This window comes from Mustela nivalis (genome assembly GCF_964662115.1).
Source record: "Mustela nivalis genome assembly, chromosome: 12".
Taxonomy (NCBI): Eukaryota; Metazoa; Chordata; class Mammalia; order Carnivora; family Mustelidae; genus Mustela; species Mustela nivalis.
The window spans coordinates 36,335,127-36,358,526 of record NC_139031.1 but is presented as its reverse complement, the minus strand read 5'-3'; the positions used below and the strand labels follow the sequence as shown (position 1 = coordinate 36,358,526).

The following is a 23,400-nucleotide window of genomic DNA, read 5'->3' as shown; positions in this document are numbered from 1 at the left end:
TATTAAAGAGATAAATCACCTGCAAGTAACAGTATTAAATGGCAATTTTCCATAGCCACTAGCAAAATCAATGATGATAACTGAATAAATCATTAAAATTCCCAAAGTAGTTTCTCTAAAACTTACATTATGAAACTAAAGCTTAATTATCAGATAATGGAATGCTAGCAAGGAGGAAGTAGTTCATCCTTAACACAGGGTTCTAAGCACAGATGTTCTGCTTTGGTATTCAATGGAGAAATACACCCAGTCCCACTCTGCCGGAGTATCACATAAAACAAACACTTTCTGGCCTATAACCATAGCAGGCCCATAACCATAACTGGATGAGCATCCAGTGGTAGTGAAACAGGACATATCTGGGATTTAGACTATTGGACCTAATGTCCGGGAAAGCAGCCAACACATTCAACCTTCCAAGTAAGAAGGTAATTCCACAGCAAAGATGACCCATTTGTTATTTACATGTTGGGTCCCAAACACACAAACAACATCCACAGCTTATTGGCCTCACTGTCACCCAGTGAGTCTTAACCTAGTGGCTCTGTGGATCACCCAGGAGCCTTTAAAATACAGAGAGATACCCCCAGAGATGCTAATGAAGGGACTGGGGTACAGCCTGGACAGCAGGAGTGTAAGGACTCCCAGGTGATTCTCAGGGGCACCCCGAACCACTTCTCTAGACAAAGTGGTGCTTCTCAGACGTTAGTGTGTGCCCGGTGATCTAGTTAAAATTCAGATTCTGCCTCAGTAGGCCTAAAGTGGGGCCTGAGACCCTGCCATTTCTAACAAGCTCCAGGAGATGCTCTTGCTGGTCATCGTTGGTCCACCCTTTGAAGAGCAAGGCTCTTCAGAGGACTACGCCAGAAAAACAGTCCAACAAACTCCGCTTCACATTCTCCTGGCTTCTAGAATTCCATGCCAGTCATTATATTTGGTAGTTCTTAAATGGGGAATGCAGTCCTTGTTCTAGATTGAACACCTTGTCCTCTCACCAAGGCGGTGTCATCCTTAGGCACCAAGAGGTACAGGGCATAGGACCATGATCTTTGGAGGAGCTTTGGAAAATGCAAAGACCTGAAAAAATGTTATGGGACCAAATTTTAAAACTGCAAAATAACAACTAAAATTAAGTTCATTGCATGTCCACAGAATACAACATTACTTATTTCATTGCTTGTCCAATTTCATATTTAGGCGACGTCTATTATATTTAAAAAAAAAAAAAAGGATAGGTTACCTTTTACAACTTCACAGGAATTCCTAAACATACAGAAATGCTGAGAAATCACAAGCAAACAGAGTTAAACAACTCACTCACAGGCCAATAACTTAAAAAGCAAAATGTAAAAATTGCTTTTCACTTTCTCTCTTCAGTAAAATGCAGTGTGGGGATCTATTTAATATGTTTGATATGTTGAGAGGTAAGACCTCCAAAAACAAGACTTCTCAGAACTAGAAGGACGGAAAGTGAGTCTACTTCAAATGCTTTGCACTTATGCTTATAACACTCAGCTCAAGTCACGGAGGCAGTTCCCAGAGCTTTGTACAGTAACTCAGCACTGAGTCAGGATCCGGGCACACAGGCTCCAAGCCAGCTAAAGGCATTTGTACATTATTTTTCCTTCATTGTGGTCAATACCTGGGGTGTTTAGGGATCTTTCTTTACTTGTTCCAGTTTTTCCAAAACCATGTGGCTCCTTTGGTTTTATTCTTTTACTCATGACTCAGTTTCTGAATATAAGGACATCTCAAATCCCAACACTCTACTTCCATAGCCAAGAAAGCTTTGCAATCTGTTACTACAAATGGTCAAATGACTGATGGCTGCCACAGAAGTGTAGGCACAAGGATGACTTCCCACAACCTTCATCTATGGGCACAGCACCACAAAATTTACACATGAAAGAGGAACTGGTGCACAGGAAACCAAAATTTTTGCTTCAAGATTTTCAGCTGCCACCTCATTCTGGCATTTAGAAAGTTCTGAGGCAAGGCTATCTCCCTGCTATTGAAATCTCATCTACTTTTAATTTGTCTGTGGTAAACTACTTGGACATGATAATATGCTTAAGTAAAAGGCCGCCTCCACAGATTATACCTGGACTTGGAGAAGCAGCTTGTGGAGAAACTGGGTTTCAACAAAACTAATGTTTACACATTGAAAACCTATGGAATTCTAATGGTGGAGAACAACTTCCCTACAACCTGGTGGATGAATAGGGGTGGGAGAAATCAACACAAAGACACTGGGGGCAAAGGCAAATCCTTGAAGGCCATTCAGGGAACTGATCTAAGCTAGTGGTCCACAAGCTTTAGCGTGATTGACAAAATCACCTGGGGGATTTCTAAGACTTCAGGGCCTTACCGCCGCCGATGGCCTGGTGAGCTCCAGAGGGGGCCCAATGAGACAATTTTTTTTTTTTTTAAGATTTTTGTTTGTTTCTTTATTTATTTGACAGAGAGAGATCACAAGTAGGTGGAGAGAGAGAGAGAGGAGGAAGCAGGCTCCCTACCGTGCAGGGAGACCGATGCAGGGCCTGATCCCAGCACCCCGGGATCATGACCTGAGCTGAAGGCAGAGGCTTTAACCCACTGAGCCACCCAGGCACCCTGAATGGGACAATTCTAATGCATGTGATCAACCTGTCTCATTTTGGGGACTGTGTCACAGATGGAGGAGAAGACAGCCAAGGGTTGGAACTAGGAGAGCAGTGACGTTGGGGGCCTTTGGAGATCTGGCCTTGTGAACCACTGCTTCACCAAGGGCCTAGCCCACAGTCAGTTTTACTGAATGACTGTAGCCTCACCACTATATCTAAACCTACGCTTTGTTGTACTTATTTGCGTACTAGGTAATTCTAAAATGAGAAGCTGGTAAAACATTTTATGCCTTTTTAAAAGCTATTTTGAAGAACGGACTGAAGGCACTCCAAGGCGAGGGCACAGTGTAAGCCAAAATGGAAGCAGGAAATGGAGTGATTGTGCTTTTAGTCAAGGAAGCATGCCGCGTGGGTGAGGAAGAACAAGAAAAGACTGAAACAGAGAGATTTAGGGATTTTAAAAACTCCCTTGACCTTCTCCAGTGAGCAGTACCAGCAGAAAGTCACTCATATGTCAACGAGCTCAGTTTTAGCCCATCAGGCTCAGATCTTCAGGAAGCCTCTCACTCCTGGATTCATTCTTCCTGCCAGCTCCTCACAACTCACCAGGACATGGAGTGCGCGGGAGGGTCTTGTAAATCTTAGCTGTCGCTATTTAAGTTCGGCACATTCATCTGGGTAATGGATAGTCTGGGTAAAAATCAGTATCTTATCTCTCCCTAGACAGTAAATTGTTCAAGGATTATTACCCTAATAGAAAAACACCACCACCTACAGCAAAAAAGAGGGGTTAGCGGTGTTTCATGGGTACTCAGCAGATTAGCTGCTCAACCTCCCCACTTTTCATCGCATATTCTGTCTTCCCTCCTGTTCCTGGGCCAAGGCTCCTAGCTAAGGCCAAGCTTTCTTTGTGTGCACAAGGTCAGAGCTACTCTAAGTGTGGCACTTCGTTCATTGAGAAAGTTTTACCGCAAAACGCAATGCCAGCTAAACTAAAGTGCACGCCGATGTGGTTGGTTGCCTTTCCAAGGCAAGCTGCTCATGCAGAGGGAACCGGCAGTTCTCAACGGGCACACTGCTCTCCTGCACTTGTCCCAACCCCACTCCCTTCCCCTGCCCAACTTGTTCCTTCACTTATTCCTGTTTTCTTCAGTAGCATCAGTACTTCTGTCTTTGCTGAGCCATGCCTATTTGTAAGCCAAAATACTATGTTATTCCATATCTTAAAAAGAGTCCTCGTCCCTCAACTCCTTCCAGATCCCCAGTTCACTGCCCCTTTCCACAGCAAAACTTCTCAAGAGCTGTTTTCACTTTCTCAGTTCCTAGCTGTTCTTGAATTCACTCTGAGAAGGCTTCCTCCTCCATCAGTGCCCTGGAAGAGCACATGTTATGGTCATCCGTATCTCCACTCCACTGCCAGATCCGGGGGCAACTGTCAGTCTTCATCATCTCCAACCTCCAGCAGCTCTTGATACTCCTTCCCTCATGAAATAAATACCTTCTTCGCAGGACATGGTACTCTGCTGGCTCTCATCTTAAATCATGGGCTGCTCCTTTTCAGTCTCTTTGGCTAGATGTTTCTCCATGTCTTGACTGTTAAAATGGCAGCATGCTCTACAGCCCTGTCCTAAGTACTTTTTTCTTTTTAATCTGCTCTCTTCCTGGTGCTCTCATTCAGGGCTATGGCTTCAAATACCATCCATAGGCTGGTGACCCTCCAAGGCGCATCTCCAGCCCTAACCTCTCCCCTCAGCTCCATGTAAGCAGGTTTAGCTTCCTCTTCTGTTTCCACTAAGATATCTAGGAGCATTCCAGACTCCTGTTTTACCCAAGACTCTTCACCTGCCCCACCCCCAAAGTTTCTCCTCTGGTATCTCCCCACCCAAGTGAATAGCACCAGCCTTCATCCTTCTGTTCAGGCCAAAATTCTAAAGGCAAATCTTCCATTTTTTTCTCTGCCATCCACACCCCATCATCTGTAAATTATGTTACCTTGATCTTCAATATCAGTCTTACTACATTCACTGTGATCTACCTGTTCAAGCCATTAACATCTTAGCTGGATTGCTGTATTAAGCTCCTAACTGGTCCTTCTTGGTTTCTCTCCCTCTTTTCTAAAAAACAAACAAACAAACAAACAAAAACCCCACAAAAAAACTTATTTATTTATTTCAGAGAGAGAGAGAGAGCACGCACATGAGTTGGGGCAGAGTGCAGGAGAGGGAGAAGCCGACTCCCCACTGAGCAGGGATTCCCCATGTGATGCTCAGTCCCAGGACCCTGTGATCATGACCTGAGCAAAAGGCAGATGCTTAACCAAGTGCCCTCTTCTTGGTTTCTTTTAATGTTTCTCTACTCCCTATATTTGGGCCCTATCTTCCCCTTCTAACCTCATCGTTACAGGTTCCTTCTTGCCTCATGTTCCAGCCACACTAACAGTCTTTCAGTTCCTTGAATGTGCCATATTTACTCTGACCACAGGGCCCTTGTATAAGCTATTCCTGCTGATAAGAACATTCTTCCTTTGCTGTCTGCCTGTTAACTCCTCCTTTGGCTTTCAGCTCAAGTTTTATATCCTAATGAAAGAGGCTTCCAATCCCAGTTCAGCACAAATTTTCTTTCATAAACATCTTCAAAGAACTATGCTCTATCTGTACGGCATTTATTTTATACTTTAGACACTGAAAAAATATTTGCTGAATCGATGGGTCAGTAAATAAATGAATGACCTTCCCTAAGAATCTTTGGATCCCATAAATTACCTATTTGCAACGCTCCTCTCATTTGAAAGCTAAATTAGCTGAAGGTAATAGTCAACTACATAATTCAGTGTTTGGTGAGAAAAAGCACAAAAGAAAATGTATGCTACATTTGAAGCCAACATGCACACAAGATAAAGAAAATAAGGGCCTGAACTTTCAACTGTAAGGCCAGAATATTTTACCTTCCTCAGTAAGCAAGTCTAAGATTTATCTCTTTGAAAATGTATAAAGCTGTGACTTTATTTTTGTACTATATTTTGCAATGTGTATGGGAAGGGGGTGGAGAGAAGCTTGTCTCAAAGTGTCCTGTATTTTTGGTACTTAATTTTCATCTCCCTTATGTTCCTTCTTTCTCAAATTGAGCAGTTGTTCTCATCAGAAACATCTACCAAGAACTTAACAGTGGGCATAATATAGCTTTGCAAACAAGCAAGAGAGACACATGTCTCATCCTTGAGCAAGTTAGGCTGGACAGTCTTACCGTGTTGCCTAATATTGGACATTCAGGTGGAAATAAACACAAGACCATACTAATCATCAAGTGTCTGGTCACAGCTTTTGGTAGAACTTCACATAAAGCAGGCAAGCCACAGGACTTGGACATAGTTTACAGATGAAAGTTAAAGGCTTTAAACCTACTTCAAAATGGGAAGAAAGGACCAACACATCAAAGAATACATATTTTGAGGGATGAGCTATTCAGTTGCATTTAAGGGTAGGGCAGTGGTGACTTTTCAGCTAGTTACTATCAATTTGACACGTATTAAGCACAGAGTGGGCAGTACAATTGGGAGTTTGGGTAAAAATGCCTCTTTGAGGGTCCCTGATCAAATGTTTGTCTAAGAAAGCACCATGGAGGGGCACCTGGGTGGCTCAGTGGGTTAAAGCCTCTGCCTTTGGCTTGGGTCATGATCGCAGAGTCCTAAGATCGAGCCCTGCATCGGGCTCTCTGCTCAGCAAGGAGCTAGTTTCCTCCTCTCTCTGCCTGCCTCTCTGCCTACTTGTGATCTCTGTCTGTCAAATAAATAAAATCTTAAAAAAAAAAAAAAAAAGCACCATGGAAGAAAGGTGGTAAGCTTCAGAGATGTGGATCTAGCCCTTGCTTCTACAGTTTAGCAAATGATGTTTTCTTTTCAATATAAGCTAACAAGAGTGGACTAGAGTACACCCAAGTGTGTGTGTGTGTGGGGGGGGGGGGGGATGAGGAGGGGAGGGGGTCGGGAGAGAGAGAGAATGAGACTCCCTGCTGAGCAGAGCCAAACAGGGCTTGATCCCAAGAGCACAACCTGAGCCAAAGTCAAGAGTTGGACATTCAACCGACTGAGCTACCTAGGCGCCCCTCTCTTTAACATATTTCAAATATCTTTAACATCTTTCAGAAATTTACCTTTTAACCAGTATAGTAGTGGCTAATACTTTTTTATGGATTTCTAGTATATTCTAGAAAATACTGCATTCATAAGGCAAGAAAAATCTTACATGGTTTCATAATTTGAATGGGAAATGGCTAGGGTGTTTGCATGGGGAGAAGAGTGGGAAGCAGAGCAGCACAGAACAGTGTCTGTTCCAACTTGGCAGGTGTTCTCTACCAGACCCTGGAGTCCTCTCTCCAAATTGGATCGGACTTGCCATCACCAGTGGAAAAACAGTGCCCATTTCTCATCACCACCGACTGGAGTGGCAAGAGCATGATGTTACTGCATTTAGCAAAGGCTGATGGCCTTTTTCTTGGGAGCATCTCCCAAAGCCTTGCTTTGGGAGCATCTTCTGCTTAGACGTATTACACAGAGCTCATTCTAAACTAACCCATGCTCCTGTTTGGTTAACGCTGTAGATAAAGATCTTGAACATGAGGTATTTACTCAAAAGCAGAATCTATACTTCCAAGTCTGTTACCCATTTGTGTGACCATGAATCTTCATAAATGGAGTAGAGATTTTTAGGTAGGTAGAAAGAGAGAGAAAGAGACAGTGTTTAATTTTTAAAAAGGCACATTGTGGTCACGGTTTTCAGGAAGCTCAAGCAGAGCCTGTGTGGATAAGGAACAAAATGTCAAATTTATTTTTGGTTTGAATTTTTGCCATTGAATATTCTAATTCAAGTCAAAACATCCCTCTGCACACAGGGCAGGCATAATGACCACATGATGATGTTGTGTGATGGTGATGTCAGCAGCCTGGACCTCTTCCCAACTGGCTCCCTGGACCACTTCAGAGCCCTCTGCACGTACCTAGAATGTTAGATCTTTGGTAATAAGGCCAGATACATGACCAATAGCTTCCTTTAAACCTATGGCAGCCGGATATCCAGATGAAATGATACTTGATTCTACTCACAGATATCCAACTAAATATGCTAAATTCTAAAGAGAGCTATTTCAAGAGTTTCAATTAGTCTTGAACATGGAAAAGCTGCTTCTGTACTTATGTAAAATATAATATGCCATATTATACTATTTGTTACTTCACAAGTTTTTAACACTTCGTTTTAACACCTCCACATCTATAAATGTATACTGCAGCAGAAGCCATATTAGGCGTATCTTATCAAAATCCAACCCTACATTCCTGGGGCTCTTACCACCATCATACCTGGCATCTGGGGAGGACATATGGTATCTTTGGTCTACAGATAGATACCTGGAGAATCCAACCTTTATCTTGAATATGAGGATGTTTGGGGCTGGACAAGAGGAAGAAGGAGAAGCAGGCAAATGTAGACTTGAAGGAAAGAATGTTTATGAAACAGTACATTATGAGTGTGGTCATAATGTACTTCAGTTTCCTAAAGAACTTCACCTTCATTCTGTATGCTGAGGTGACAGAGACAGGAAGCATGAGACCAGATACCACCATGACACTCTCCTGGAAGGTTCCTAGGCTGCTGCCTAATCTCCTTTCTTGGCTCCTACTCCTTCAAGTACTGACTCTGATCATTTTTTTCCCCCTGGATATGCCTAATACAAGCTAATTTTGCCAACCTTCAGAGATTCAACTTTATGTCAATATCTCCCCGAATGTCTTCTCTAGATCTAAATTTTGCTGACAGCATTATTTTCGGCTCTCTAGTGGCCATATTTCTTGGCTGTATAAAAGGAACTTCAATCTTCATGTGTCCAACTTGGGGATCATATCTTACTCCTAGTGCTGAGCACATGGTAGATGCTTAATGTATCCTGCTGAGTTAAAATGAATTAAGAAAGATTAGAAAATTCTCAAGTGTCCAGCAACAGGGCTGGTTAAATAAATGATGGTACACCGATTCAACAGAACATTATATGCCTATAAAAGAAAAAAAGGAACATAAATGAATGAGGGGCTTTCTACGTATTAATGTGGAAAGAGTGCCAGGATTTTTAAGCAAAAGAGCAACATGAGGGGCGCCTGGGTGGCTCAGTGGGTTAGGCCGCTGCCTTCAGCTCAGGTCATGATCTCAGGGTCCTGGGATCGAGTCCCGCATCGGGCTCTCTGCTCAGCAGGGAGCCTGTTTCCTCCTCTCTCTCTCTCTCTCTCTCTGCGCCTGCCTCTCTGCCTACTTGTGATCTCTGTCTGTCAAATAAAATAAATAAAATCTTTAAAAAAAAAAAAGAGCAACATGCAAAATAGTGTATATATTAAGCTACCTGCCAGGCTCTCTATAAAGGAACACCAGAAGTTCATGCAAGAAGGTAATAAAAGTGGTAACTATAGGCTGGAGATAAGGGATGAATAAAATAGGTGAGAGGAGGATTTCTCAATGTACACTCTTCTTGTATTGTTTGGTTTCTGAACTAAGTTAATGTTTCACCTGTTTAAAACAAATAGTAATATATATATTTTTCAAATGGGAGAAGTTAGTTCAGAGACAAAGAAAAAGAATCCCAGGACTTACAAACTTTCCAACTGGAGATCAAACTAGAAGAATCATTTGTACCTCCTCCCCTCCATATAACAAGCTGAAGTTATCATCAACTTAAAAGTCTTACTTGTTAGCCACCAAGCGCATAACAGTCCAGTCCTTTGGAAACATCTCTGGGCGTATCAATATTCGGAACACAGTAAATATCTGTAGCAGGAAATCCTTGGATAGGGAGGAAACAGAGCATTTTATTGAGTTATTGTAACTGTTCACACACACACACACACACACACAGACACATACACACACACAACACCGTTGTTGCCATTTCCAAGGCAACTACAGAGAAGGAAGTCATGCTTCCCTAATTCACCGGGAGAAGGAATCATCACCCTTCCCCTTCTCACCACCCAACTAGCTTGCTACCCTGCCCAAATGTTCTCTTTTCCTTTTCTTTCTCATACACAGTGGGGATGAGCTTTCATTCCTCTTCACAAGCTCTAAACATTTAGATTTTATAAATAAAGAGGAATTGATAGTTGATTAGCAGACAGATATATTCTTTCTACTATTATAGCGTCCTCTACATCAGAACTTTTTCTGATGGAGAGAACAATCAACAGTTCTCCCTTTTAGGTGGGTGTCAAAAATCACGAAGTTCTGTTCATTAAAAAGCATTTTAAGTGAACACCCATGTTTCTTCGAGGGCATTCTGAGGATACAGCGTCAATGGTAGGCATGCAGGTTTATAGCATCCGAGTGTGCTATGTAGAAGACACTCAAATAAGGATGTGTACTATACTGAGCCCAGTGCTGAGTGCTTAGTAGCTAGGATGGTGTCAAGGAATTCTTCACAGAGCTGTCATGCCAGAGGGTAATGGGATTTACTGAAATGTTATCTTTTTACTTTTTTTTTTAAAGATTTTATTTATTTATTGGTCAGAGAGAGAGGAGCTAGAGCAAGCACAGGCAGACAGAGTGGCAGGCAGAGGCAGAGGGAGAAGCAGGCTCCCTGCCAAGCAAGGAGCCGGATGTGGGACTCAATCCCAGGACCCTGGGATCATGACCTGAGCTGAAGTCAGCTGCTTAACCAACTGAGCCACCCAGGCGTCCCGAGATATTATTTTTCAACTGATCACCTAGAAACACTCTTGACAAGAAGCTACTGCAAGACACAGAAATACCTCTTTTCAATACATTTCAACTGACAGCAGCTCAAATGCTGTAGTATACTATACTTAACGGGGACTCAAGGAGACCCCATGCTACATGTACTGAATGACATAAAGCATGCCCAATCAGAATGAGATTGGCTCAGTCTAGCTTGAATTTTGATTTATTAACTAGAAAACACAAAGATTTGCTGATAACCTTAAGTAGTGCTAGGAATATATCTCTCTACCAATCTGATGGAAGGCAACAGTATGGTGTTGCTTAATCTTAAAAAAGAACCCAACACATGAGAGTTTTATTTATGAAACCCAACAACACATTATGTTAAACATGTAAGCTGCTTGAATACAAGATTATGGTTGTCATTCATACCATCAGAAGATAGAATCTGAAAATATAAGAAACGTGGTAGCTCTGTGTGTGTGCATGTATGCGTGTGTGTGTGCACACGCATATGCGTGTGTGTGTGTGGTTTTTTAAAAGGTACTCTAACAGCTTTGATCAAATCCATAAATATTTTGACACAAATTTATTTTGGCTTCTTGGGCATCAACACACGTACATATGTACTATGTGCCGTGTGAAAATATGCCCTCTGGGTCATTTGGCTTTAAATGGCCAGACAGATCTTTGTCATTTAGGCAGAATCACCAGACAGAGTTTCCCAAATGAATTCTACATCAGGTCAGACAATCTGGGGAAACACCTCACATTCTAACCCTCTTTTTAGAAAGCAGGTCATTATCATACTAAAACATTGAGAAACTTTTCTTAATGAATTCTAAAACTTATTCCAGAAAGTTTTTCAGTTCATTCTTTTCGGCTTCCCAGAATGACTATATATACTCTCTGCCAAAATGGATGTCTGAATTTACCTTTGAAAGAATTATATCTGAATTCAGTTTCCTATCTGGCTGCACTTGCTTAGATAGATTTCTTTTTTTCCTTCACTTAATTTACTTCACTTTAATTTCAGTTTTCCTTTATTTTATTTTATTTTTTCAGTGTAACAGTATTCATTGTTTTTGTACCACACCCAGTGCTCCATGCCCTCTCCAATACCCACCACCTGGTTCCCCCAACCTCCCACCCCCAGCCCCTTCAAAACAAACCCTCAGATTGTTTTTCAGAGTCTATAGTCTTTCATGGTTCACCTCCCCTTCCAAATTCCCTCAACTCCCTTCTCCTCTCCATCTCCCCTTGTCCTCCATGCTATTTGTTATGCTCCACAAATAAATGAAACCATATGATAATTGACTCTCTTTGCTTGACTTATTTCACTCAGCATAATCTCTTCCAGTCCCGTCCATGTTGCTACAAAAGTTGGGTATTCATCCTTTCTGATGGAGGCATAATACTCCATAGTGTATATGGACCACATCTTCCTTATCCATTCGTCTGTGAAGGGCATCTTGGTTCCTTCCCCAGTTTGGCGACCATGGCCATTGCTGCTATAAACATTGGAGTACAGATGGCCCTTCTTTTCACTACATCTGTATCTTTGGGGTAAATACCCAGGAGTGCAATGGCAGGGTCATAGGGAAGCTCTATTTTTAATTACTTGAGGAATCTCCACACTGTTTTCCAAAGTGGCTGCACCAACTTGCATTCCCACCAACAGTGTAAGAGGGTTCCCCATTCTCCACATCCTCTCCAACCGACGTTGTTTCCTGTCTTGCTAATTTTGGCCATTCTAACTGGTGTAAGGTAGTATCTCAATGTGGTTTTAATTTGAATCTCCCTGATGGCTAGTGATGATGAACATATTTGCAAATGACAGTACAGACAAAAGGTTGATATCCAGGATCTATAAAGAACTCTTGAAACTCAACACACACAAAGCAGACAATCATATAAAAAAAAATGGGCAGAAGATATGAACAGACACTTCTCCAATGAAGACATACAAATGGCTACCAGACACATGAAAAAATGTTCATCATCACTAGCCATCAGGGAGATTCAAATTAGATAGATGTTTAAAAAAAAATCATGAAGGTGGGAGTCACTTCTCATGGTTCACAATGACTTACGAATAGCTTAATTTCTAAAATACTGAAATTTCATCTTTTTTTAAAAAATACTGAAATTTCATCATTATCCCTCAAACCTTTTAGAGAATTGGAAATTGGAGGTAGCACCCTTAGTAATGGAGTGTGTGTATGGGGGGAGGAAGGAGAGAGTGACAGAAGCTGCACAGGGCATTGGGGAAGGTATGTGCTATGTGGTGAGTGCTATGAAGTGTATAAACCTGGCGATTCACAGACCTGTACCCCTGGGGCTAATAATACATTATACGTTAATTAAAAAGAAGAAGAAGAAGAAGAAGAAGAAGAAGAAGAAGAAGAAGAAGCAGCAGCAGCAGCAGCAGCAGCAGCAGCAGCAGCCACATGGGGCAGAATTGTCTGAAAAACTGGCTACAGCAGGCAGGACATCTAACTTCTGGGCTGACAACTTTGGTTGTTCTTTTGTAGTGCTCGGGTCAAAGGGAAAGTTATTCCCAGGTGGAAGAGTTGAACATAGATCATCTGTTTCAGTGCCATCTTGTTTTCTTATTCCCACTAATCTCACAGAATAAAAGGTGTGGTGATGTGCGACACTGGGCCAACACCCATGTAGTGACATAAATCTTTGCTTCCCATAAGAAAACCTTTTAGTCTTTCAAATAGCTTCCTATGGTATCCATGCAAGCAAGCTTCTTCTATCTTTATAGAACCCAACACATTGTGGCAATCTGACGATGTTTTGTCAGAGGATAACATAAAAACCTTCTACTGTGACCCTCCTATGAGATAGAGCTCAGCAAGGATTTACCCTCAGCTGCCATGCAACGGGTTTCATTCCAACTCAGTTCCAGTCTTTTAAAGCACTAATACCCGAATGCTGGATTTTTCAACACCCCCTGCCTGCCCTCTTCAAATCCACTGCGGTTTCCCAGTCTGCCCTAAGTACTTCTCAGCTCTGATCATTTCACTGAACGGGTGCTTTTGCATGTCTATATGAAATTATTTTGCACACATAACAATAACTAACAGATCTTGCCTATAATTTAAAAAAAGAACATTACTAAAATAATATTCCTGTTTGGATAGCAACAAGGAGGTGTTTCATGTGCTGCTACTTTAAAATTGGTAGCCTGGGAGCAGTTTCTTTTTTGTTTGTTTACTTCAAATAGCACAATATGGTAACTTAACTGCATTACTGTTTTTATTCTGATCAGGGTACGAAACAGATAAAGGAACAGCGAGGTAGTACTTTATAGAAGCACTTTTTTCTTCAGTGCAAGAGGTTCAAGTAAGGAAGATCATGTGAAAACCAAAACAATAAGAATGCCCACAGTCAAACAGAAAAGAAAGCAAGAGCAATTTTTTATGACTTTAGAAATCATCACTAACATTTATTCATTCATAAATACTGAGTGCTCTATTATGTACCAGGCACTGTGTTAGACGCTGGGGACACCTAGTGGGGTAAGATACATTCTTTTTATTTTATTTGAATGCAAAAAGATACATTCTTTTATGTATGTATTTATTTATTTATGGAGTGTCTGCTACATGTCTTACCACAGCAGTCTGAAGGGGATGCTTGCCTTCAGGAAGCGTGCGGTTTGGCGGGAGAGAAGAACGTTAATCTAAACACCACACAGATCTATGCAAGTGCTGCAAACGAGGCAAAGTCTGAGGACCAGGTATTCCATGCAGAGGGAAGACTACCAGCAGGCCTTAAAGGCAAGAGACAACCCAGGGTTGCCTGGACTGCACTGGGGAGTGGCGAGAAATGGGGATGGAAGATCAAAAAAAAAGGTAAATAGATCTCACTCCTGCTCCATGGTAAGGGATGTGGAAATTTATCCTGAGGGCAATGTAAGGCAGTGAGAGGTTTTTAGGCAGTTGGGTGAGAGGATGAAATTTGTTTTACACTCATTTCCTGACGATATTGTACCAAAAACTGCTTGGTGTTGACACGGCATTCTGTGGTATCAGCATAGCAGAAGAAAGAAATGAAATTTATACAACAGAATGAGTGAGACACAGGAGGAGGAATTCCAAGTTCATGAAACATGAGTTAAGAACTCAAGAAAAGAAAGCATCAGGCCACGACAGGGTCTCCTTATGTCAAAAGCAACGGAAGGGAACAGAGCCTCCTAGGAACACATTTTCTTCACTTAGAATTTAAAGTATAGTCAAATATTGTTTTAAAAACTTGCCACAAATTTCAAATGTGTAACAGCGTTGGTATGGGGTTTGAATTTAATTAAAGGGTGTGAATAATTATTATCACATTGAAATTCATAACCTTAAAGGTGACTATGTAAGCATATTATGCAAAACTAACCTTCAAGTGGTCTTCAGTCTTCAAGAGCTAGAGAACTATTTTTTTTAATAATACTATAAATACTATAAATTGGAATAAATGTACAGAAAAAGATGATTTATGAGGTATGCAGACATTATTAAGAGGATTGTTTCATTCAACAGAGATATATTGTCCCAGGCTCTGTGCTTAGGACACAAAGACATGGTCCCTACTCTCACAGAACATAGTCATCAAGGATCCAAGGAAAGAACATTTAGAAGGCAGCGCTGGGTGCTATCAGGGAGGGTGGGAAAGAGTGGGGCTAGGGGCTGCCATATTCTGTGAATACTTTGTACAGAAAGTGATTCCTGAGCTGGATTTTATAGTAAAGTAAAATCAGGGAGGGATTAATAGGGGGTAAAATAAAGCAATTCAAGTGAGTGAGTAATGGTAGACTAGGCATTTCAGGGAGACACACAAAAAAAATGATTCTGAGGAATTAAAAACTGTATAGTTGGCTAGGAATATGCGAGTAATTTTAAGTGGCTGTTGTGAAAGGGGTTTGGAGGAGGGTGAAGGATAATGAGGATGGAAGGTAGACTGAGGACGGGGATGACTCGGCAGAGACTGGACCTTGTCCCACAGGTGACGTGAAGTCCTCAGGGTTTTTAAGTTGGATTGTGACTTGATCAGATGGGCTTTTTCAAAGCTGGGGGCCAGTATATGGGCGACAATGAAAGGCTGTCAAGGTGCCATACTTCACTTTCAGAACAGGTATAATCACATGCTTAAAGCAGGATCCCCACTGTTCTATGTGAAAAGTCACAATCAACAAAGAACAGGAGACTTACTGCTCTCCATGTACAAGAAATACCACGGATATGGACAAAGCTTTAGCCCTCAGCAGAAGGTGGGTGTATAATAAAACATTACTGACTGTAGAAGGAGGAAAAAAAACAACAACTCTAATCACTTCCTAGTCTTTGCTTTTGTTCATTTCTAAAATACTGCTATGCTCCAAAGAAGGAAAGGTCTATACAATGCAGAGTACCAGCCCTCAGGTCCTTGCTCCTACACAGTTGTGTTGACATTGTGACTCAAACCACTCACAGAGAGCCCCTGAGAACCCAGGAGAGGCACGCTGTTCAAAATGCCAGAAGCCACTCCAACAGTAACTGGAGACATCCTGATTCTTCAAACAAGAATGGAGTTAAAACACCAATAACCTTAATAGATATGGGAACTCCGTACTTTTAAATTTGTTTTCATTTAGAAAACCACTGTGAAATGCTAGGCCAAATCTTTCTTTGAATTGATATGAAGAAAGAAAAAAGCAGAGATGCTAGAGATAAACAACAAAAATATTTATCAGAATATTTCAGAGCGCCTGGGTTGCTCAGTCCGTCAAGCAACTGCCTTCAGCTCAGGTCATGATCTCAGGGTCCTGGGATTGAGCCCCGCTTCAGGCTCTCTGCTCAGCAGGGAGCCTGCTTCCCCCTCCCTCTCTGCCTGCCTCTCTGCCTACTTGTGATCTCTCTCTCTCTGTCAAATAAATAAATAAAATCTTTAAAAAAAAAAAGAATATTTCAATGTATAATATGTCAGTACCAAGGAAGATTTAAAATGCATATATCCCGTGATCCAACAGTTTGATTTCCAGGAATTCGTTCTACAACAATAAGGGCCCAAGTCCACAGAGACATGTGTGTCACAATGTTCCCTGCTGTAACCTTCTCTGGGCAAATATAAGAAAGATCCTGAATGCCCAGCAAAATGGGAATGATTAAATTATTAACATCCATATAGTATGATTCAGTGCAATAAATGATATACTGAGCTCTACAATATTCATGCCATATTACTGTGTGAAAAAGTGCAACTAATACGAATAATAGGAGTCCATTAAAAATGTGTGAATATATATAGATCAGAAAAAATACTATGTGAGGGGCGCCTGGGTGGCTCAGTGGGTTAAGCCGCTGCCTTCGGCTCAGGTCACGATCTCAGGGTCCTGGGATCGAGTCCCATATCGGGCTCTCTGCTCAGCAGGGAGCCTGCTTCCCCCTCTCTCTCTCTGCCTGCCTCTCTCTCCATCTACTTGTGATCTCTCTCTGTCAAATAAATAAATAAAAGCTTTAAAAAAAATACTATGTGAGGATATAGCCTTATGTGTCAACAGTACCTACATCTGGAGATGAGAATGCACGTGTGTGGAAGGGAGGGAGACATACTTTATCACTTTTAACCAGTAGGTAAGATGGGGGTTTTGGTGTCTAATCCCAGGATCAGCTACAATTTTCCATTAAATACCACTTTACTAAGCTGCACGTTTCCTTACATACAGTTCCCTTATATATATTCCATTTCTAACCTAAAGGTAGATACAAAACCTCCAAATAACTCTCCTTCCATTAATTTGGCCTTTTATTCCCACTTCATGACTGGAACTGCCTTATTACTTTTTAAGGAGTTGACAAATGAAATTTTATGCAATTTGACGGCAAAGATCTTGGTTGAACAAACCTCATTAAAGTTTAAGAAAAAGCTGAGTTTAGCTGCCTGAGCAAAGAGCTCCAATGTTAATAGAATTCCAGGCCCTCTCAGTTACTTCCTTGCAGGTGTGGAAGGTGCTTGGGGCAGGTTAGTGGGGAGTAAAATGAGGCATGGCAGGAAAAGCATTGAGCACTGCAAGGCCCATGGCGGTGCAGGTAGGGGTGAGGGTGAGGAGGTATTCTAAGACTGCCATTGTTGTTTTTATACATCCCACTCATTTATAACCTAATGATTTAGATGCTCTTAATAACATTAAAGCATTAAGAGAGATTGTTTTATTAGTGTTGATATCCCTAATGTTTAGCCAAGGTGCTCAATAGATGTCTACTGAATCATGTAATTGACATTTGTAATGAAATCATAATGGTGCCTACCTCAGGGGATTGAGGATTAAATGAGTTAATATGAATCAGTCTTTTAGAACAGTACTTTGCATGTGTTGTTTCATAGAAGGGTATGCTGTTAGAAGTCCTCAGTTTCTTTACTACCAGAGTAAAATCTCAAAGTATTCTAAAAATTCTGGTTTTATAATCCATTCAGCAGCAAAACCTGACTTGAATTATTTAGTTTTCATTTAATCCCACTTAGAGTATTTTTTAACTGCAGAAATCTTAAGATGTTAAATTATAGTGGCTATCCCAAATCCTACTAGAGGTCCTATACCATATACAGTATGTATGTACACATTATCTTCCTGAAATGTCAAAGCTTCTAATTTCTAAAATAATGGTATTAGGACTTCGCATAAGGGACAGTGGACTGGTGTTACTCTTCTTTGAAAGATCCTGTAATGTAGCTTTCAGTAGCATAAGCGGGTATTTGGCTTTGAAGAAAAAGGAGACTAAGAAAAATAGATCTGTTAAGAGGTGACCTCTGAACTTTTAAAATACGGATTAAAATCTGATGACTAATTAGCCTTTAATAAAATAAGTGACCTTGAGTTTGCCTTCATCCCAGTTACTCCACTCCCATTCTTCACTGGGAAAGTGATCTTCGTTGTCAAGGCTACTTCCGTCCCCTCCTGCTGCCTTCTCAGGGAACCTTCCTACCTCGTGCACTTCTTCCTTGCACCTTCAGCTTCTCCTCTACCAGCTCTAATTGTTGCTATTTACACATGCTTACGTCTCCTCCATCCTGAATATTCCTATGATATCCAAAGTTCTCCTTTAGTAAACACCTGATCCTCCTTTCCTTGGAACATGGTATTAAGTTTACTGTGGCTTTTTCTCTTTTTATTCCTCAATTCATGACAGCTTGGCTTCTACCCTCCCCAATGCACTGAAATTGCTCATCGAGTTCATTGACAAGATTAAAGGATCCTTTTAGGATCGTACCACACCTCCTTGCAACAGCAAGCAGTGTTCAACACTTCTTCCTCCTTGATGCTTGGATTCTATTCAGATCCCTTCAATTACATAGTCTACACTCTCCTTGAATGATCACATTTACTCCCAATGATGTCAATGACAATTTCCAAATCCACATCTGCAGTCCAGCTTTCTCTCCTAAACTGTAGACACTGTCTATGAGACATGACCATTTTGATGTCTTTCAGGTGACCAAACTCTAGCTGAAACCAGATTTATGTTTGCTCCCTAACTTGTACACCCACACCTCCTGGGGTTCCCCTTGCAGTGAATGGCACCAACAACTGGCCAGTTGTTAAAGAGCTTGGGAGTCATCTTCAGCTCTTATCTCTCCACCTCTTTATAAATTGAGTGACCAGCACCTGCCAATTCAACTTCCTAAATGTCCCCAGAATCTACTACCATCATGATCATCTCACTTTCAGGCCATAGTTATTTCTAGTACAGACTGCATCAGATCCTTTATACGGTTCTGCCTCCCGTATACGTTCTGCCCCTCTTGGCTAATTCATTTTCAATAGTGCAACCAGCAGGTTTTTCTTAACTCAAATGGGATCATGGCTCTCCCTTCTTCCTTAAAACCATCTACAACTTCCAAATGTCTTTAAAATAAAGCCCCCACACAGCCTTGTGTCTTACAACTCTCTGCTTCATATTTTATATTCTATCAAACATTCAACAAATTTTTTTTATTAACATATAATGTATTATTAGCCCCAGGGGTACAGGTCTGTGAATCGCCAGGTTTACATACTTCACAGCACTCACCATATCACATACCCTCTCCAATGTCCATATCCCCACCCCCCTCTCTCTATCCCTCTCCCCCCGACCCCCTTCAGTTTGTTTTGTGAGATTAAGAGTCTCTTATGGTTTCAACAAATGTTTCTTGAGTGCCTACAATGGTGGTGAGTATGTTCTGGGATCTGAGGATACAGCAGTGAACCAACCAAAGCTTCACATGCCAAGGAGCTTATAATCTAGTAGTTAGGGGTTGGGGATTCATACAAACAAATAAAACTAAAACATTCTGGGTTTGAATAACTGTTACAAAGGTGGCATAGAGAGTGCTTTGTCAGTTAGCACATCCTGGTATCATTTTAGCTGAGAGATCTAAATGTCCTAGACAAAGGTAAGTCCAGAACACTCCTACTCATCTCTTAGTTCTCAGCTGAGACCTCCCTTGGGGACTTTTCCTCCTGTCATGAATTTGGGTTGGCAGCAATTCCCAGATGTTCTCAAGCACCATGTGCTTACCCTGGGAGTTCACTACCTGGGGGGTCAATGCCTATTACCTGTCTGATTTCTCCCCCTACAGGGACTGGACAATTTGTACCTGGTTACATAACAAAACCAGTAGTTTCCTGAATTTCTCAATCGATATTGCTTAAAGAACAGATGAAGTAATTAAGAGCACTCAATAATTTTCCTGGCCCAAAGGCCCAGTTAATTTTGAAGTGGGAAATGGTGAAAAGGTGTGGGCTGACTGAAATGAGGAAAGGCCACATAAAACACTTTATTCATGACTTCCATTTGCTTTATTATTATTAACATGCATAATAAGGTATAAAACTCAATACCTAGATTAATTATGATTTTCAATGTGTGCTCCTCTGCTATTGTTTTATTCCCAGGCTCTGTAAAAATGAGTAGTAGCTTTTCCTATGGGAAATTTTAAAACATGAAGTCAAGACTTCTTACGTAAAACCTAATAGTTCCTTACCTGTTTTAAATATTCAACTTCTAAAGTAATGACTACACAATTATCTTCCTTTTTAACCACATGAATTTCTGTGCATAGAGTGGGCGCTTTCTAAGGCCTTTTATCTGTTTTTAATTCTAAACTCAAGGTTGAAAATAAACATGAAAAACGTTTTTTTAGGCATGGGTTTATGCCAACTGACTTTCTGCTTGAGAGAGTACATCTGCCCAAACCTTTTCTTTGTTTCATGATTCAGCTTGCCAACTGCTCCAATGTAACTTTGAAAGATGCTTCTAAGGTCATGCAACATCTTCCAGATCAAAGATAAGTGATCCCTGTGCATGATCTATATTAAAAAACATCTACAGGTTTTCCTCTGAGGTGCTATGAAGGCTTCCGGTCATGCAAATCTCGCAGTGTGACTGTTCCTCCTGTCCTATAATTCTCCCCCACCGCTATGTTAAGACTCCCTTCCATTACAATGGTGTACCTATGAAGGTATCTGGAAAACTCAAGAGATGGGAGAGAAATAAAAGTAAATAAGAACAGATGACAGGTCATTCTTCTAGCTGAGGACAATCAACTTCTAAGGTTTTAGTGAACACCGTGAAGGAAGCACTGGAGCTCCCTAAATCTCAGGAAAGATCGCATTTTTATAAACCTGGCATCAATATTTTCTATTTAATGTCAGCCTGTCACACTAGCACAGCATATTGATTGGACTGTAGCTGACAGAGAATATCAAACACAACCCTGTTCTCCAGTCAGAACACTGTAGCCACAAGTCCTCATTGTGGTTTTAGAGGGATGAAATCTGCTAATATATTTATATATTCACCCTTATCTTCTTTAAAGGCAATATTTCCAAGTCCTCCTAACTAGAGTTAGCCTATTTGCTTTTGTCTCATTAAGTCTGTGATTCTGTTTTAGTTTATTGAATTTTGCTGACAGGTATTTCAAATCCTATGTCTTTGTATAAAATAAAAGTTAAATGCTTTGCTTGAGTAGTTGAAATCTTAATGAGCCAAGATAGATAGTCAGACATGTGGATGAACGGGAGAAAAAACAGCTCAGAATTTAACACAAACAGGTAAAACAACTGTCAGGGAACTATCTTAACAATAATGAATGAGAACAAAGAAAGCTACAAAGACATAGGAAATTTTTTAAAAACTTACTTACCCTTAAGTCTTCCTTTGTATTGAAACTATCAAGAAGTTGTTGATAATGTCTATCTGTCATTTGTCGTAATAAGGATAGGAGACAAGCAACAAACTCCCCCTAATTTAAAAAAAAAAAAAAGCATATTTTTTATTAAGAGTAAAAATGAAATGAACATCAATAACTTACTTTGAACCGCCCTCAAATAGAACACTGAAAAAAAACCACTATGATTTAAGTCACTCTATGAAGTCTTTTAAATCTAAAGTAACCATAATATTATAGTCAAAATTTCTCCCTGTGATGAATACCAGTTACTTGGTATATATGCATTTTCAAATTAGGAGGGTTTTTTTGTTTTGTTTTGTTTTGTTTTGTTTTGTTTTGACTTGTGTGGAAGTTTCTCACTAGGAAACTTCACACACTTAAAGGAGGTAAGGTCATTTTACTGAGCATTTATTATACCTTCATTCATTATGTCATTTAGCCTCATTTTCAGTGCTATGAGGTAGGGGGTATAATATTTACTTAAAGAAGATAAATTGTACATTCAGTGGGCTAAAACACTTGCTCAAAGTCTTCCACTAAAACGTGGAAGAGCTGAAGTTATCTACGCGTCTTTCTAACTCCAAAACTCTCCCTGTACCTCAAGCTCCCTTTCTGAATTCAAACAGTCTCCTCCAACTCATCTCAGTGGTGGTCTGCTAACTGGTAGGCTATAGAGAAAGCCATACATTACAATGTTGGTTTCAAACACCTTTTAAAAATAGCTTAACTGTCATCATTTTCTGCTTGGGTGCTATGTGACTGACTCCTAAAAAGTCCATTCTTAAAAATTAATAATGAAAAAATAGCATCCCTAGATTTAAAGACCTATAAAATTGCTATCACTTGCATCTAACTTAAAATATCTGTGCTCTAATGCAACATTTAGCACTCAGAAAAAAAAAAACTACTTTTAATGAGAACAATAACATTTAAAACAATATGAACACAACAGAAGAAGCAATCAGTGGTAACAGACAGTAAATTTACAAAAATGTATTTTAATTGAGAATTGGTGGGTTGTTATTTTTGTTTATTTGTTTTGTTTTGTTTTGCTTTACATTTACATGGAAAGTGGTTATAGACTCACGTGTAAAATCAGGGACTGAAAGCTTTCATAATTGGGATTTTCCAACAGAGGCAGCTAAGTCAGGAAAGTCAAAAGTATATAACCCTTCCAGCTGCCAAAGGAGGCCTGGAGATACTACTTAATTACAGGTCAGGGTAACCAAAGAAGCAGACTGACTTATTGCAGGAGGATAAACGTTTGTAACACAAATATAACAAATAATTATTCCTGCACACTTGGTGGGGCAAGTATTTAAGAACTAACAAGTAAAGGCTAGCAGAAATCTATCTTCTAAGCTCAACATCATACTTTGCTAATGAACAAAGAAACCCGTGGTACTTAACACAAAAGATGGAAAATTTAAGGGCACAATGATTTATATTTTAGTGCACGTGTGTGAGGAAACAATCCAAGGCTAGGAAAATAACAAGCCAAAAGAAAATAGAATACTACCTGGTACTCACTCAAGACTGGGAATAGTATCCTTGTTTCACCAGCAAGACTGGAAAAACCTTGCCATATTAGGGCATCAGAATACTAAAAAATATCTTTTCTCAGCAGAAGGGAAAAATTACATCTGGAATAAATGCTGCTGTGACCCTACCTAAGAAAGTTCATAAGCAAGATAGGAAAAAATTTAAAAGTTCCTAAAAAATTTAACCTCATTCCAGAACAAAGTTCAAAGATATTTCTAAGAATTTTAAAAATCCATTCTCAACAGCATAAAATTCACAATGTCTGGCATTCAATGAAAAATTACCAGGAATACAAAGAAGCAGGAAAAAATAATGATGCAAATGAGGAGAAAAAAAATCCATAAAAACGGACC

General features: G+C 40.4%; 1 protein-coding gene across 5 annotated transcripts in view; it reads right to left on the bottom strand.

Moving 5' to 3' along the window:
* Positions 1-23,400, bottom strand: part of DOCK4 (dedicator of cytokinesis 4) — a 431,090-nt gene that overhangs the window by 79,687 nt on the left and 328,003 nt on the right. For all 5 annotated transcript variants that reach the window (XM_082693075.1, XM_082693074.1, XM_082693076.1 and 2 more), the window contains 2 exons: positions 21,479-21,577; positions 9,330-9,424 (listed from right to left, as the gene is read on the bottom strand). In XM_082693075.1, coding sequence (XP_082549201.1) covers positions 9,330-9,424; positions 21,479-21,577 — 194 coding nt within the window. The remainder of the gene's footprint in view (positions 1-9,329; positions 9,425-21,478; positions 21,578-23,400) is intronic.